This window comes from Bos taurus, chromosome 10, assembly GCF_002263795.3.
Source record: "Bos taurus isolate L1 Dominette 01449 registration number 42190680 breed Hereford chromosome 10, ARS-UCD2.0, whole genome shotgun sequence".
In the NCBI taxonomy this organism is placed as follows: domain Eukaryota; kingdom Metazoa; phylum Chordata; class Mammalia; order Artiodactyla; family Bovidae; genus Bos; species Bos taurus.
The window spans coordinates 21,417,548-21,431,072 of NC_037337.1; the positions used below are offsets into that span (position 1 = coordinate 21,417,548).

Consider the following 13,525-nt stretch of genomic DNA (forward strand, 5'->3'; position numbering starts at 1 on the left):
ACACCCCGCCTGTGTGCCCCCAGGCATTCTGCTGCCCATTCTGCAGCTTCCTGAGCCCGGAGTCCGAGCAGGTGAGGGCTCACGCGCTCTCCCAGCACGCGGTGCAGCCCACGTTCCGGTGCCCGCTATGCCAGGAGCAGCTGGTGGGCCGGCCTGCCCTGCACTTCCACCTCAGCCACCTCCACAACGTGGTGCCCGAGTGTGTGGAGAGGCTGCTGCTCGTGGTGAGTCCGGGGGGCGGGGGCCAGCAGCTGTGTGGCTGGGAGTGTGTGCTGAAGGAAGTGGCTCTGTGGGGATCTGACAGGAGTTGAGAGCTGAAGGCAACCTGGGGGCTGAACCTGTCCAGCAGCCTCTGCTCGCTGGTGAGGAAGCACCACTGAGGCGTGCCAGGAGCTGGCTTCCACTGCAGGCACGGCTGAGGCTGTAGGACAGCAGAGGCCGCAGCCAGGGGTTAGGTGGGAAATTAGAGGAGCCTGGAGCTAGGCTGGGCACGACCAGGTGTGGAGCCGGGGGGTCTGGAGTAGAGGGCCAGTAGGGGGAAGTCACTGACCTGTCTTCCATCTCAGGCCACAACTGTAGAGATGACCCTGACGACCAAAGTGCTGCCCGGGCCTGCTCTAAGCCCTCTGGGGGATGGCCCAGAGCCCCCCTCTCCCGCACCTGAGCCTGTGCCCAGCAGAGCCCAAGCCGCAGGTAAGGATTGGATGGCAGACCTCCCAAGGTGGCAGGAAAGGGGACCTGGGGTCCTTGAACAAAGTAGATCTGAAGACAGCCGAGGCAAGGACCATGTGTGCTAAGCCCCTTCAGTCGTGTCCAACTCTCTGTGACCCCATGGACTGTAGCCCGCTGGGCTCCTCTGTCCATGGGGATTCCCAGGCAAGACTACTGGAGTGGGTTGCCATGCCCTCCTCCAGAGGATCTTCCCAACCCAGGGATTGAACCCACGTCTCTTATGTTTCCTGCACCAGCAGGTGGGTTCTTTACCACTAGCGCCACCTGGGAAGCCTGAAGCCAGGAGGAGTTACCCTAGATGTTAAGTGGGTGGGGTCTGACTCAGAAATGGTTCCCTTCTCACTGCACCCCCTTCTCTCTCCCCTAGAAGGCCCTCACCTGACCCCAGAAGCCAGTCCCGATCCTCTTCCCGAGCCTCCCCCACCCTCAGTCGAGGCCCCAGACAAGCCCACGGGAAGCCCTGATCAGCCCCCATCTCCAGCCCAGTCTCCAGCCCCTCGTCCTGATGCCCAAGCTGAGGAAGTAGCGCCTCCACCCGCCATGGCTGAGGAGGAAGAGGGGGCTGGTGGGGAGCCCCGCCCTGCAGAGCCCGCTCCGGCTGACTCTCGGCATCCTCTGACCTATCGGAAGACCACCAACTTTGCCCTGGACAAGTTCCTCGACCCTGCTCGGCCCTACAAGTGCACTGTGTGTAAGGAGTCCTTTACGCAGAAGAACATTCTCCTGGTCCATTATAACTCGGTCTCCCACCTGCACAAGATGAAGAAGGCCGCCATTGACCCCTCTGGCCCAGCACGAGAAGCTGGCACCACGCCTGCCACTGCTGCCGCCACAGACAAGCCCTTCAAGTGCACGGTCTGCCGGGTCTCCTACAACCAGAGCTCCACCCTGGAGATCCACATGCGCTCCGTCCTGCACCAAACTCGCTCCAGGGGAGCCAAGACCGACGCCAAGGCCGAGGGGCCAGAGCGAGGCCCAGAAGAGCCCAAGGAAGGCGAGACTGAGGGGGAGGCAGGCCCTGAGAAGAAAGGCCCTGAGCCTGGTGGCTTCCTATCTGGACTGCCCTTCCTGTCCCCTCCCCCACCTCCCTTGGACCTGCACCGATTCCCAGCCCCGCTCTTCACGCCCCCAGTCCTGCCCCCTTTCCCTCTCATGCCTGAGTCACTGCTTAAGCTCCAGCAGCAGCAGCTGCTCCTGCCCTTCTACCTCCACGACCTCAAGGTAGGGCCCAAGCTAGCACTGGCTGGGCCTGCACCCCTGCTGTCCCTGCCAGCGGCCGCCCCCCCTCCCCCACCGCCGCCTCCGAAGGCTGAGCTGGCTGAGCAAGAGTGGGAGCGGCCCCCTACAACAGAAGAGGGGGCTGAGGCAGGGCCCCCCTCACCCCTGCACCCAACGCCCAATGAGGCAGCCCGCACCGCAGCCAAAGCCCTTCTAGAAAACTTCGGGTTTGAGCTGGTGATCCAGTACAACGAAGGAAAGCAGACTGTGCCCCCACCCCCGACCCCGCCCCCCCCAGAGGCCCTGGGGGGCGGGGACAAGTTGGCCTGCAGGGCCTGTGGGAAACTCTTCTCCAATATGCTTATCCTCAAGACACATGAGGAGCACGTGCACCGCCGCTTTCTGCCCTTCGAGGCCCTGAGCCGATATGCTGCTCAGTTTCGAAAGAGCTATGATAGCCTCTACCCGCCCCCTGCAGAATCCCCCAAACCGCCCGACGGGCCCCTGGATTCCCCTGCTCCCCAACTGGGCCCACCTTTCCTGGTCCCAGAGCCTGAGGTAGGGGGGGCCCGTCCCCCTGAGGAGCGAGGTCGGGCTGGAGGACGCTGGCCCCCAGAGGAGGATGAAAGCGCCAGAGGGAATCTTCCTCCCCTGGTGCCTGCAGGCCGCCGCTTCTCCAGAACCAAGTTCACAGAGTTTCAGACCCAAGCCCTGCAGTCTTTCTTTGAGACCAGCGCCTACCCCAAGGACGGCGAGGTGGAGCGGCTCGCAAGCCTCTTGGGCCTGGCTAGCCGCGTGGTGGTGGTATGGTTCCAGAACGCCCGCCAGAAAGCTCGTAAAAATGCCAGCGATGGTGGGCCTGCGCCCAGTGGAGGAGGTACCGGGGGAGCCTCCGGCTGCAGGCGCTGCCATGCCACCTTCTCCTGTGTTTTTGACTTGGTACGGCACCTCAAGAAATGCTATGACGACCAGCCTGCTGACGACGAGGAGGAAGAGGCAGAGAGAGGGGAAGAAGAGGAAGAGGCAGAGGATGACGCAGAGGAGGAACAGGGCCCGGAGCCCCCAGCAGGGCCTGAGGGCCCACCACCAGAACCCCCAGACAGGGAGGACCTGGGCCAGGCGGAGGCCACAAAGCCAGAGGGCAAAGAGCCCGAAGGCAGGGCCCCTCCCTCGCCTTCCCCAGTCCATACCTGTGACCAGTGCGCCCTGTCTTTCCCCAACCAGGACCTCCTGGCCAACCACCGCCGGCTCCACTTCCTGCCACCTGTGCAGCCCAGTGCTGCCCCCCACCTCCTAGACCTGCCCATGCTTGTGTTTGGGGAGCGAAACCCCCTGGTGGCAGGCACTCCGCCAGTGCCACCCCTCAAACGGAAGCACGAGGACGGTAGCCTGTCCCCAACGGGCAGTGAAGTGGGGGTGGGTGGGGAGGGCGAGCCCCCCAGGGATAAGCGCCTGCGTACCACCATCCTGCCCGAGCAGCTGGAGATCCTATACCGCTGGTACATGCAGGACTCCAATCCCACACGCAAGATGCTCGACTGCATCTCTGAGGAGGTGGGGCTCAAGAAGCGAGTGGTGCAGGTCTGGTTCCAGAACACCAGGGCCCGGGAGCGGAAGGGCCAGTTTCGAAGCACCCCTGGGGGAGTGCCCAATCCAGCAGTCAAGCCCCCCATTACACCCAGCCCTGCACCCTTCCCCAAGTTCAACCTCTTGCTGGGCAAGGCAGATGATGGGGCTGGGAGGGAGGCCCCTAAGAGGGATGCACCTGCTCTTCCCTACCCCACAGTCACCCCGGCTGCCGGGCCCCTGCCTTTCCTGCCACCTGGGAAAGAGCCCCCCACTCTGACACCAGAGCCACTTCTACCTCTCCCAGCTCCCCCTCCACCCTGTGAGGACGAGGGCCCAGAGGAGCCATCAAAAGCTTCTCCAGAGAGTGAGGCCTGCAGTCCATCAGCAGGGGATTTAAGTGATTCGTCAGCTTCCAGTCTGGCCGAACCAGAGTCCCCTGGGGCTGGAGGGGCCAGTGGGGGCCCAGGAGGTGGAGGTGGAGTTCCAGATGGGATGGGGCAGCGGCGCTATAGGACCCAGATGAGCAGCCTGCAGCTGAAGATCATGAAAGCCTGCTATGAAGCCTACCGCACCCCAACCATGCAGGAGTGCGAGGTGCTGGGCGAGGAGATCGGGCTGCCCAAGAGAGTCATCCAGGTCTGGTTCCAGAATGCTCGCGCCAAGGAGAAGAAGGCCAAGCTCCAAGGGGCAGCAGTTGGTGGGGCTGGGGGCAGCAGTGAGAGCCCCTTGGCAGCCCAGCGCACTGACTGCCCCTACTGTGACGTCAAATATGACTTCTATGTCTCCTGCCGAGGCCATCTCTTTTCCCGCCAGCACCTGGCCAAGCTTAAGGAGGCAGTCCGAGCCCAGCTGAAGAGTGAAAGCAAGTGTTACGACTTGGCACCAGCACCTGAGGCAGCCCCGGCTCCCAAGGCTCCGCCCGCCACTGCACCTGCCTCTGTGCCCCTCGGGGCTGCCCCGGCCCTGCCTCGCCTGGCCCCCGTCCTCTTGTCTGGCCCAGCTCTGGCCCAGCCCCCACTGGGCAGCCTAGCTCCTTTCAGTTCAGGTGAGTGAGAGCTTGGGAGGAGCTGGGCTTCAGAGGGCATCTCCCTCTAATGGGGTGTCCTTCCTTTTCCTTCCTGACTCTTCTGCCTCCAGTCTCCTCCTGGGCCTCCCTGTGTTTCCTACTGGTGCGGGAGGGAAGGGAGCATGGAGGCTAGGTGGTGGAAGGCGTGAGTGTGCAGGAGGTCATCTCCAGCAGGCAGGATGGTGGTGCTGGGAGGTGGCTGATCGTCACTCTTCATCTTCCTAGGCCCTGCAGCCTCCTCAGGCCTCCTTGGCCTTGCCACTTCGGTCCTACCTGCTACCACAGTGGTCCAGACTGCTGGCCCAGGCTGCCCTTTACCTCAGAGACCAGTTCCTGACCAAACCAAGCCCTCTCCAGCAGGCACCACTGACTCTGCCCCGGGCCCACCCCCCGAACCCTCTGGGGACAAGGTTTCTGGTGAGCGAAAGCCAGTCGCAGCCCCCACCAACTCCTCCGCTGACGCCCTCAAGAACCTCAAAGCATTGAAGGCTACTGTCCCAGCCCTGCTGGGGGGCCAGTTCCTGCCCTTCCCATTGCCTCCTGCAGGGGGCGCCACACCGCCAGCGGTCTTCGGCCCCCAGCTGCCGGGGGCCTACTTCCAACAGCTCTATGGCATGAAGAAGGGGCTGTTCCCCATGAACCCGGTGATACCTCAGACCCTCATCGGACTGCTCCCCAACGCCCTCCTCCCGCCACCGCCCCAGGCCCCTGAGCCCACAGCCACAGCGCCTCCGAAGCCACCCGAACTGCCTGCTCCCAGGGAGGGGGAGGCTGGGGAGGCCGATGAGCTGCTGACGGGCAGCCCTGGCATCTCCACCGTGGATGTGACCCACCGCTACCTGTGCCGCCAGTGCAAGATGGCGTTTGATGGGGAGGCCCCGGCCACTGCTCACCAGAGATCCTTCTGCTTCTTTGGGCGGGGCTCTGGGGGCTCCGTGCCTGCCCCGCTGCGGGTGCCCGTCTGTACCTACCACTGCCTGGCATGTGAGGTGCTGCTGAGTGGGCGAGAGGCCCTAGCCTCGCACCTGCGCTCCTCGGCCCACAGGCGCAAGGCGGCCCCGCCCCCAGGGGGCCCACCTGGCACGGCCACCAACGCTGCCACTGCCGCCACGGCTGCGGTGGCTTTTGCCAAAGAGGAAGCAAGATTACCTCACACGGACTCCAACCCCAAAACGACTACTACCTCTACACTTCTAGCTTTATAAACAGATAAACCAAGATGTGGGGGAAGGGTGGGCCTTAGGTCTCCTCTTCCTCCAAGGGGTGTGTGGGGAGCGCAAATCCTTCACCCCCCCCGGCCCCGCCCACCTCACGGGAATCTCCGTTCCCACCCCCAGTGGGCTTCACACCTCACCTCCAGCAGAATCCTGCCTCCTCCCCCACCCCCACTGACACGCCAACCCTTCGCAAATTCTTGCCCCTTGGTCTCCATGGGCGCACACACCCATCTTCCCATCTTGATTATCCATTAACGTCTGCCTGCCCACCAGGCACAAAATCTCCTTGGTTTCATCTTCCTACAGCCTCTTTCCTACTGAATTCCCAGTCACCCCTTAACGCCTATAACCATGCAAATACATGTTATCTCATGCTGTTCCACTGACTGAGAAAACACCAAAAGAAAGGAAAACAAGAAAACCCAAGACAAAGAAGGGGAAAGGAAAATAAACTTTGCCACTTCCCCTTCTTCCTACCCTCCTCGGCTAGAGTACCATACGGCTCACAAACTCTTCCCAAATACTCAGCTGGCTCCCAAGGCTGAAGCCTGAGATGGGCAGGGAGCCCAAGAAACTCTAACCAAACTGGAGGTGAGCAGGGGGAAGTGCTCCGGCTTACTCTCCTCACAGCCCTCCCTCCTCACCTGACAGGGGAGCCCCTGTGGCCTGGACTCTAGAGAAGCCGGCACCAGGAACCCCTCTGCCAACCCCCACCCTGCACCCTGGGAACTGCAGTTAACTTATTCTCAAAGGCTTTAAACACAGAGATCCTCTCAGAAGCCGTGGGCCTGCCCCTTGTCCCAGCCCTGCCACATGGGGATCCAGCCTCCGGGACCGGCACTGCCCACCAACGGCAAATCCAAAGTTCTTTTGAAAAAAACTGAAACACACACAACCAAAAAAAAGAGAGAGCACGAACTCTCGTGTGGGAGAGATGGAGAGACCAGACCAGAGGAATGAACTAATGACAAACTTGGAAAACAGAAAAAAAAAAAAAAAGCCTGAAAACTCTCCCATCAAACAAGTGTTTTTTTTTTTCCTGTTTGTGTCACTCCCCACCCCATTCCATTTTAAGGGTTTCTTTGAACCACCTTGTCTCTGGAAGATCAATGACTTTAGTCCTTGCTTGGGTACAGCGGTCCTGGAGACTGCCAGCAGTACAGCCCTGTCCCATACTGTGCCCAGCCACAAGCTGGTAATGGGGAAAAGGTTAAAGGTTTAACCTTTAACCACCTTTAACCTGGACGCTGGGAGGGACCCATCTTTGCCCCCTGAACTGAGTATTTTCTCAGGACAGGTAACATCCCCTCATTCTCAGCTGTGGGTTAGAAAAGTCAGTGTCACTGAAAGTGGCTTGGCCATCTCAGGAGGAAAGGGTGGACTGGACTGGGCAGTTAGGCATGTAATTGCCTCCATCTGCTCTCATTCACTTCTTTCACAAAACTCTTCTGTTCCCTTCCTGGTGCCCCCTTCACATTTCTGGCACTTCTTGAACTTTTTTGTTTGTGGGGAGCCTTCCTCCCCATCTGTGTTCTTCCCCCTCTCCCAACCCTATCCTCTGCCCTGGCTTCCAGCTTCCTCCAGCCACATCTACTTCCTCCAGGAACCAGAAGCTTCTGGAGGTACCTCCCCAAAGGAGGTGCTCCCTATGAGGCTCATAGGGCATAGAGCCGATGACATCCAAGGGGCTGGGTGGGCAAGGAGATGACTGAAGCCCAAGGTCAATCTTTGATAGGGAGAGATCCCCCAGGGAACCAACAGATGAGGAATCAGCTAGAAGAAGGGTTTAACCTTTAACCATCTTTAACCTTGTTTTTCTGTAAGAATCAAGTGGTAACTGTGGCAACCCCAAAGCCTACCTGCAGTGGCACTGGGTAGAGAAGCAGGTATTTAGCAGAAGCCTGCAGAAACTTTCCAGTCCTCCTGATGGCTTCTCCTCCAACCCTTGCCCCTAAGACCTCCTCTTTCTAGGTGGTTTCCTTCTACATGCTCCCTTCAGGCTGCTCTGCTACCATTATCCATTTCATACATACACACCGCTCATCCAGCCAGCCCTGGGACTGAGATTTTGTGGTCTGTCGGTCACTCCTCGAACATATTCATGCTGAAGTAGTGCAGAAAAGACAGGAGGGGAGGGAAAACTGCTCGGTCTCTAGTCCCCATATGTTCTGTGAATCTCACTTCCGGGCCCATTCATTTCTGAAATTAAAAGCTCCAACTCTAGCAAATCAGGGGTTGGGTGGATTAGTTATCCTGATGATGCTAAATACGCCAGTTACAAATGCAGGCAAGAGGAATGAAACTGCCCAACCATGGGCTCGCTCTTGTGGCCCCCACCTTTCTCCACCCCAGCATCTCTCATGCACACCGCCTATCCTTTGCTCTCTCCTGTTGAAATTCTGTGTATAAAATTATTTTCTTAGCAGCATGTATATGAGGAAGAAAGCTTTTTCACTCTGTGCTTTCTGGGAATGTGATTTGTGTATAAAAGTTACAAACAAAAATTAGAAGAAAAAAAAGGAGAAGAGGAAATATTTTATAAAACACACTGGCAAACAGCTGGTGTGGCATGATTAGAGGTGTGGTATCATGCGTTTTAGGGATTTACAGCCAGGGTAGGTTGGCTTTAGTTTGAACTATGAATATTTTTCCAGGAGTTAATATAGCCACAGATTCATCCTCCTCTTGCTCTTCAACACAATCTCTTACACCCAGATTCCCTGGTGCGGGACACCATGTCCATTCACAGTTGTGAACTGAAGCTGACTACGGAGCTGTCCTCACCAGGAATCCTGTAATCTGGGGACACAAGAGTCTGGCCAACTGCTGACTAAAGTCAGTCAACATGCTTCTTTCTGGAAGGTGCCATTCCACATTCCCAGTGGCGTGAAGCATTCCTCCCCAACCCCTTCCCAAGACAAGTCCTCCACTTATGCTCTGGAGATTACATGAGTGGGTAGTTCTGTGGAGAGAGGCTGAGTCGGCATGGCCCCGTGAAGAATGCTACAGGTGAATGCCAAGTTGCCCAGATTAAAACGTGTAGCTTCTGTGAAGCAGTAAACCAACTTGCGTGTGCAGTACCTCCACTCCTGTGGTGGACACAATACCTCCACCGCATCCTGTAGGACCCGCCCCCGCCCCTCCCCCCAGCTCTAAAGTGAGCCTGAATCATGGCTCCCAAGATTGGTCTTCCACGGCTTGGGGCAAAGGCCTAGGGTTTCTGACATACGTAAATCCTACAGCACCCAAATTCTGGTCCATCCTACTTATTGTGATCTTAGCTGTCTTTGCTCTAAGCCAAAGCCTATGTGCGGATAGCTTAAGGTACCCAATTCTCAACTAGGAGCAAAAATCAAAATCTATAGAAGAACATGAGAAAATATGAAGACTTGTTGGGCAAATGGGTCAGAGTCTGCCAGAGGACCACAGAAAGAGAGCTGTTCTTCCCTGACCCTCTGGCCCCTGGCACAGACTTACAGAAGCATGCACAAGAACCAAGAAAGCCAGTTACTCCTGGCACAGTGGCACCCACCTGTTTAATTCCTTCTATTGTTCCTTCCCCATATTCAGGGCTTTTAGACCACATCACTGATCCCCAAATCTTGGCCACTCTGATCACTCGATCATCTAATCATTCACCCCTGTATAGATACATACACCTGAAATACAGCACGCTGCAAATGCAACTGCACCAACAGAACAAGCAAGCACACCTTCAGAAACAGCACCAGAACCACGCAGAAAGCTGCATGGATACACACGGATGCCAGCAAGGAGAGGCTGCACGGCTTACAGGCACAAGGGCCATGAATCCCCAGCGGCCCTCCCGTTGAGTAGAAACACCCTCCAATACAGTCATTTTCTTCATACAACACTAACTCAGAAAAGCTTATAAACAGAGAAATGTAACCAGTATCAGGAGGAGTGACCAAATGTTGACCACTAATCCATGGAGAGGACCTTAAACTCCTCTGCTGTGTGATGCTGGGAAGAGGGAGGTAGAAGAGAAACCAGAGAGAAACTCCGGGGAAAACACAGGGATAAACTAGGCTGGGAGCCTGTGTTACAGGAAGGGCCAGGTATTGGGGAGCAACTAATAAGAAACTTGTAAGCCCTCAGGATGTCATTCCTAGAGGATTGAGTAAGGAAGAAATGCCCTGATTCTAACGAAGCTCTGGCTCCGATAAGAAAGTCTAGTGGCCCTGCCTCAAGGGGTTACAGCATTATAGCGTGGCTACACTGTGAAAAGATCAAATGAAAGAAAACCCAGAGAGGATGTCTGCAGAAGACCTAGACCACCACTCATTAAATTTAGAGCAAGATGGGAAGTGATCCTCAGGGGAAGCCTCCCAGGGAAAGACATAAACTCTGAGAAGAACATAAAATTGAGTGAGGACCCACCCCACCATTCTCCTTCGTGTAGAGAATCCCCACAGCCTCAGACAAAGGAGAGACAAGGGGTCAATGGCATTATTCCCTGTCAGCAGTCTGAGCCTCATGCTTCCTGCAGCTCCCAGCCTGGGAGAGGTGTCTGATAGAGGCTAGCAGGGAAGCAGGTGAATTATCAGTGGACCAGAAAGACAGTGAGGCGGGGAAAGGTGACCAGCATTGACTCATACCCACCCTGGCCATACACAGACTCTTACACAGACAGTGGGCTAAAAGCCTGGAACAAATCATCAGCAGGAGCTCAGCACTGCCCACATCTATAGGCCCTCCCTGATATCCCAGCCCGCAGCATATTCTCTCTGCCAGCTTGCCCTCACTGTGCTCGAACCAGGACCGCCCCGCTAAGTGCTCAAACAGCAGCACTGGCTGCAGCTCACTGAGCACTGGCCTCTGCCAAGCCCTGCTTCCACTTCCAGGGACCTTCACCTGCTTCCAAAAAGAAGCGTAACTAGGACCCAGCCCATACTGAGCTGCACGGTCCACACCCAACTGCCTGTGCCGCAGACAGCCATCTCCTGACAACACTCCTAACCTAAGGGGTTCTCAGTGGTGAGGTTTCAGAAACAGGGCAGCCAACCATCAAACCTGGGGGTTGAAAGCGTCCCATGAGGGATTCTTCTGCAATAATGCCTGTCAGTGAGAAACCTAGTTCTCACAAGTTAAATCTACCTGATTTGACCTCATAATCTCTCCTTTTCCTCCTGCTGCCCACACCTAAAACACACATTCCCCACAACCCACAATACGTATATCCCACCACAATGACCACATAAGGGCACAAATACGGTTGGGGAGGATGAAGGAAGATGCAAAAGACATGGGAAATCCAGACCTGATTAACTGTCCTCTAAGGCGACTGCCATCTCTTAGGACAGTGTTGTCAAGAGTTTTGTCCCTCTGCATCACAGTCACCTGAGAGCTTGTCTTAAATGCACATTTCTAGACCACACTGCGGACCAACTAAATCAGCCTGCAGCATAACCTCTCTGCAGGCTTGAAGTGACTCTGTGCTTTCTGAAGTCTGAGAATGACGGATGTGTATTGCTCAGCCCCACAGACATCTGTGACCTGTCACCACTTTCCAGCATCCAAGGCTCAACCCTGCTACACCCAGGGCTGCCACAGGGTCTAGCATCACCTCAGACTGTCTTCCTCATCACTCTGACATTTGGAAGTCTGACTGCGTCTTTTGCTCATGGTGGCTGTTCTTGAACAGGAAAAAAGTTACAGGCATCACCCACTCACCCCCTTGGCTGAGTCCTCCCTGTTTTCTCCTCTGCTGCGTCCACTTCCAGAGGTGTTGAAATCAGAATACCCCCAGCCCGGGCAATGGCTTTACTGGCCTCTGGGCAGGTCCTGCCCTCATCAGAGCCACCCAAGCTCCCATGACATCATTCAGAGCCGCCAGTTCTTCTACTTGAAGACTTTCCTAGTCACTGACTACCCAGGAAGCAAGGAAAGCCCAACCTGCTACATGGAGGCCCATAGTCCAATTTAGCAGGACTGCTGATGGCACTGCATCTGGAGGTGTAGGGACAGACTCTGTTACCACAGATGCTTGGGTTCTGCTCCTAAGAGCTTCTGTTCTACCCCGGAGGGCTCACTGCTGATCTGTTGTCTCTCTTCCAAGAGTGGACTTCAAAAATAGAAAAATCTGTCCACCTTGAACTGGGAAGCCAAGGAGAAATTTGTAAACACAAAATCTCCCAGAGTGGTCTTTCTGGAAGGATAAGTTCAAGGTGCCTTTGTCTTCCCTACGCCTTTCCACCACTCTAGGCCTTGATCACCTCTCCATCTTTCTAGGACTGCTATTGAATATGGGCCTTATCGCAAGGGAAAAAGAACCGGTTCAACTCAACCACAGATGAGCCAATCACACACAGAGGGCAGAACGAAATCCACATAGGCACCAGCCACCCCACGATCCAACAGCAAGGCCTGAGGGCCCCTCCCTCTTTCTCGTCTTTCCCTTCAAGTCTCTTCTGGCACCATCTTTGTGACAACAGAGCTGGCTGACCTCTCTCTAGGATCTCATTTTGCCCTCTTAGGATTTTTTTTCTTCTGTCCTTGCTCCCCAGACAGGAGTGGAGTCCACCAGCCTGGCGCCTTGGCTGTGACTCTTGAACATGCCCTGATCCCTCCATGCTCTAGCTTCCCTTGGAATTCTGCTCAGATATGGATAGTGGCACCATCTCAACCCCTTTCTTGGAGGTGGTGGGGGTAGAAGGCAGGGGGGTCTGGCTGGGAGGAAGGCGGAGTCGGAGCTGACTAGAGGGCGCAGATTCAGCCCTGCTGTGGAGAACATCCTTGTGCTGCCCCACAGCAGGGCTCCACCCAGTACCTGGCACGCCCGTGTGCACCCCTCTCCCTGCCGCCAAGTGGCGGTCGTGAGCATGTTCAGCGGCTTGGGTTTGCTGCAGTGCCAGGGTCTGGGATGCCGTTCACGTGCCAGTGCAGCGCTGCCAAGCGTGGCGGCATCTAGTTGGTTGGGTGCCAAGCGGTAGGACCCAGGTGGTGATGGAGATGAAACGGGGCTGGGGTGGAAGGAGGGGGGAGGGGCGGAGGGCACTAGGGAGAAGACCAGACATCTCACTTGTTAGAGTGGAGCGTCCAAATGGGATCCACAGCAAGGTGCCCTTCTCATTCCAGACCCCGGCTAGCAAGCAAGCCCTTCCCTCCCCCGCCACGCCCGCAGAGTAACATATACAGACCAGGCGAGAGGATCTGGCCATCTTTAGCAGGAAGCTGGCTGGGGGCCAGGCGGGACTGCCAGCCTCTCCATCCTCCTTCCTTGGGGTCTTGGCAATGGCGTGCTTTCTCCTTTGTGTCCTCAAGCCTCTCTCCGTCTGTCGCTCTACTCCCCATGCCTAAGAGGGAACGGGAAGGAGGTCCTGGCAGAAAAAAGTCTGTGTTCCCAAACAACTCTCTCTCTCTCACACACACACACACACACTCTCACACTCTTACACCCAACATCTTGCCTCTTCCCTTCTCACTCCTGGCACAACAAGCCTCTCAACCAGATTGGCAAGAGGCACTGCCACCCTCCCCCGCTCCACACAACACCAGAGCCCGTGCCAGGCTCCCTGGGCATTGCCAGCACCTGCCCGCCTCCTGCTGGGTACCCTTGCCTCTCAAAGGCCGGCCTGCCAGCTCAAAGAGTCTCCCTGGGGAGCAGTGGCACAACCTCTCCTCTTGGCTCTTAGAAGCTCTCTGGGCACTTGCCTGGCCTCTCCCTCCACCACTTCACGTTCCCAGGCTGGAAGAGAACTAA

At 56.8% G+C, this 13,525-nt stretch overlaps 1 protein-coding gene across 2 annotated transcripts in view; it reads left to right on the plus strand.

Moving 5' to 3' along the window:
- Positions 1-6,826, plus strand: part of ZFHX2 (zinc finger homeobox 2) — a 29,129-nt gene extending 22,303 nt beyond the window's left edge. For both annotated transcript variants that reach the window (XM_002690443.7, XM_005211441.5), the window contains exons 7-10: positions 24-224; positions 567-693; positions 1,100-4,564; positions 4,811-6,826. In XM_002690443.7, coding sequence (XP_002690489.2) covers positions 24-224; positions 567-693; positions 1,100-4,564; positions 4,811-5,790 — 4,773 coding nt within the window. In that variant the 3' untranslated portion in view covers positions 5,791-6,826. The remainder of the gene's footprint in view (positions 1-23; positions 225-566; positions 694-1,099; positions 4,565-4,810) is intronic.
- The last annotated feature ends 6,699 nt before the right edge of the window (positions 6,827-13,525 follow it).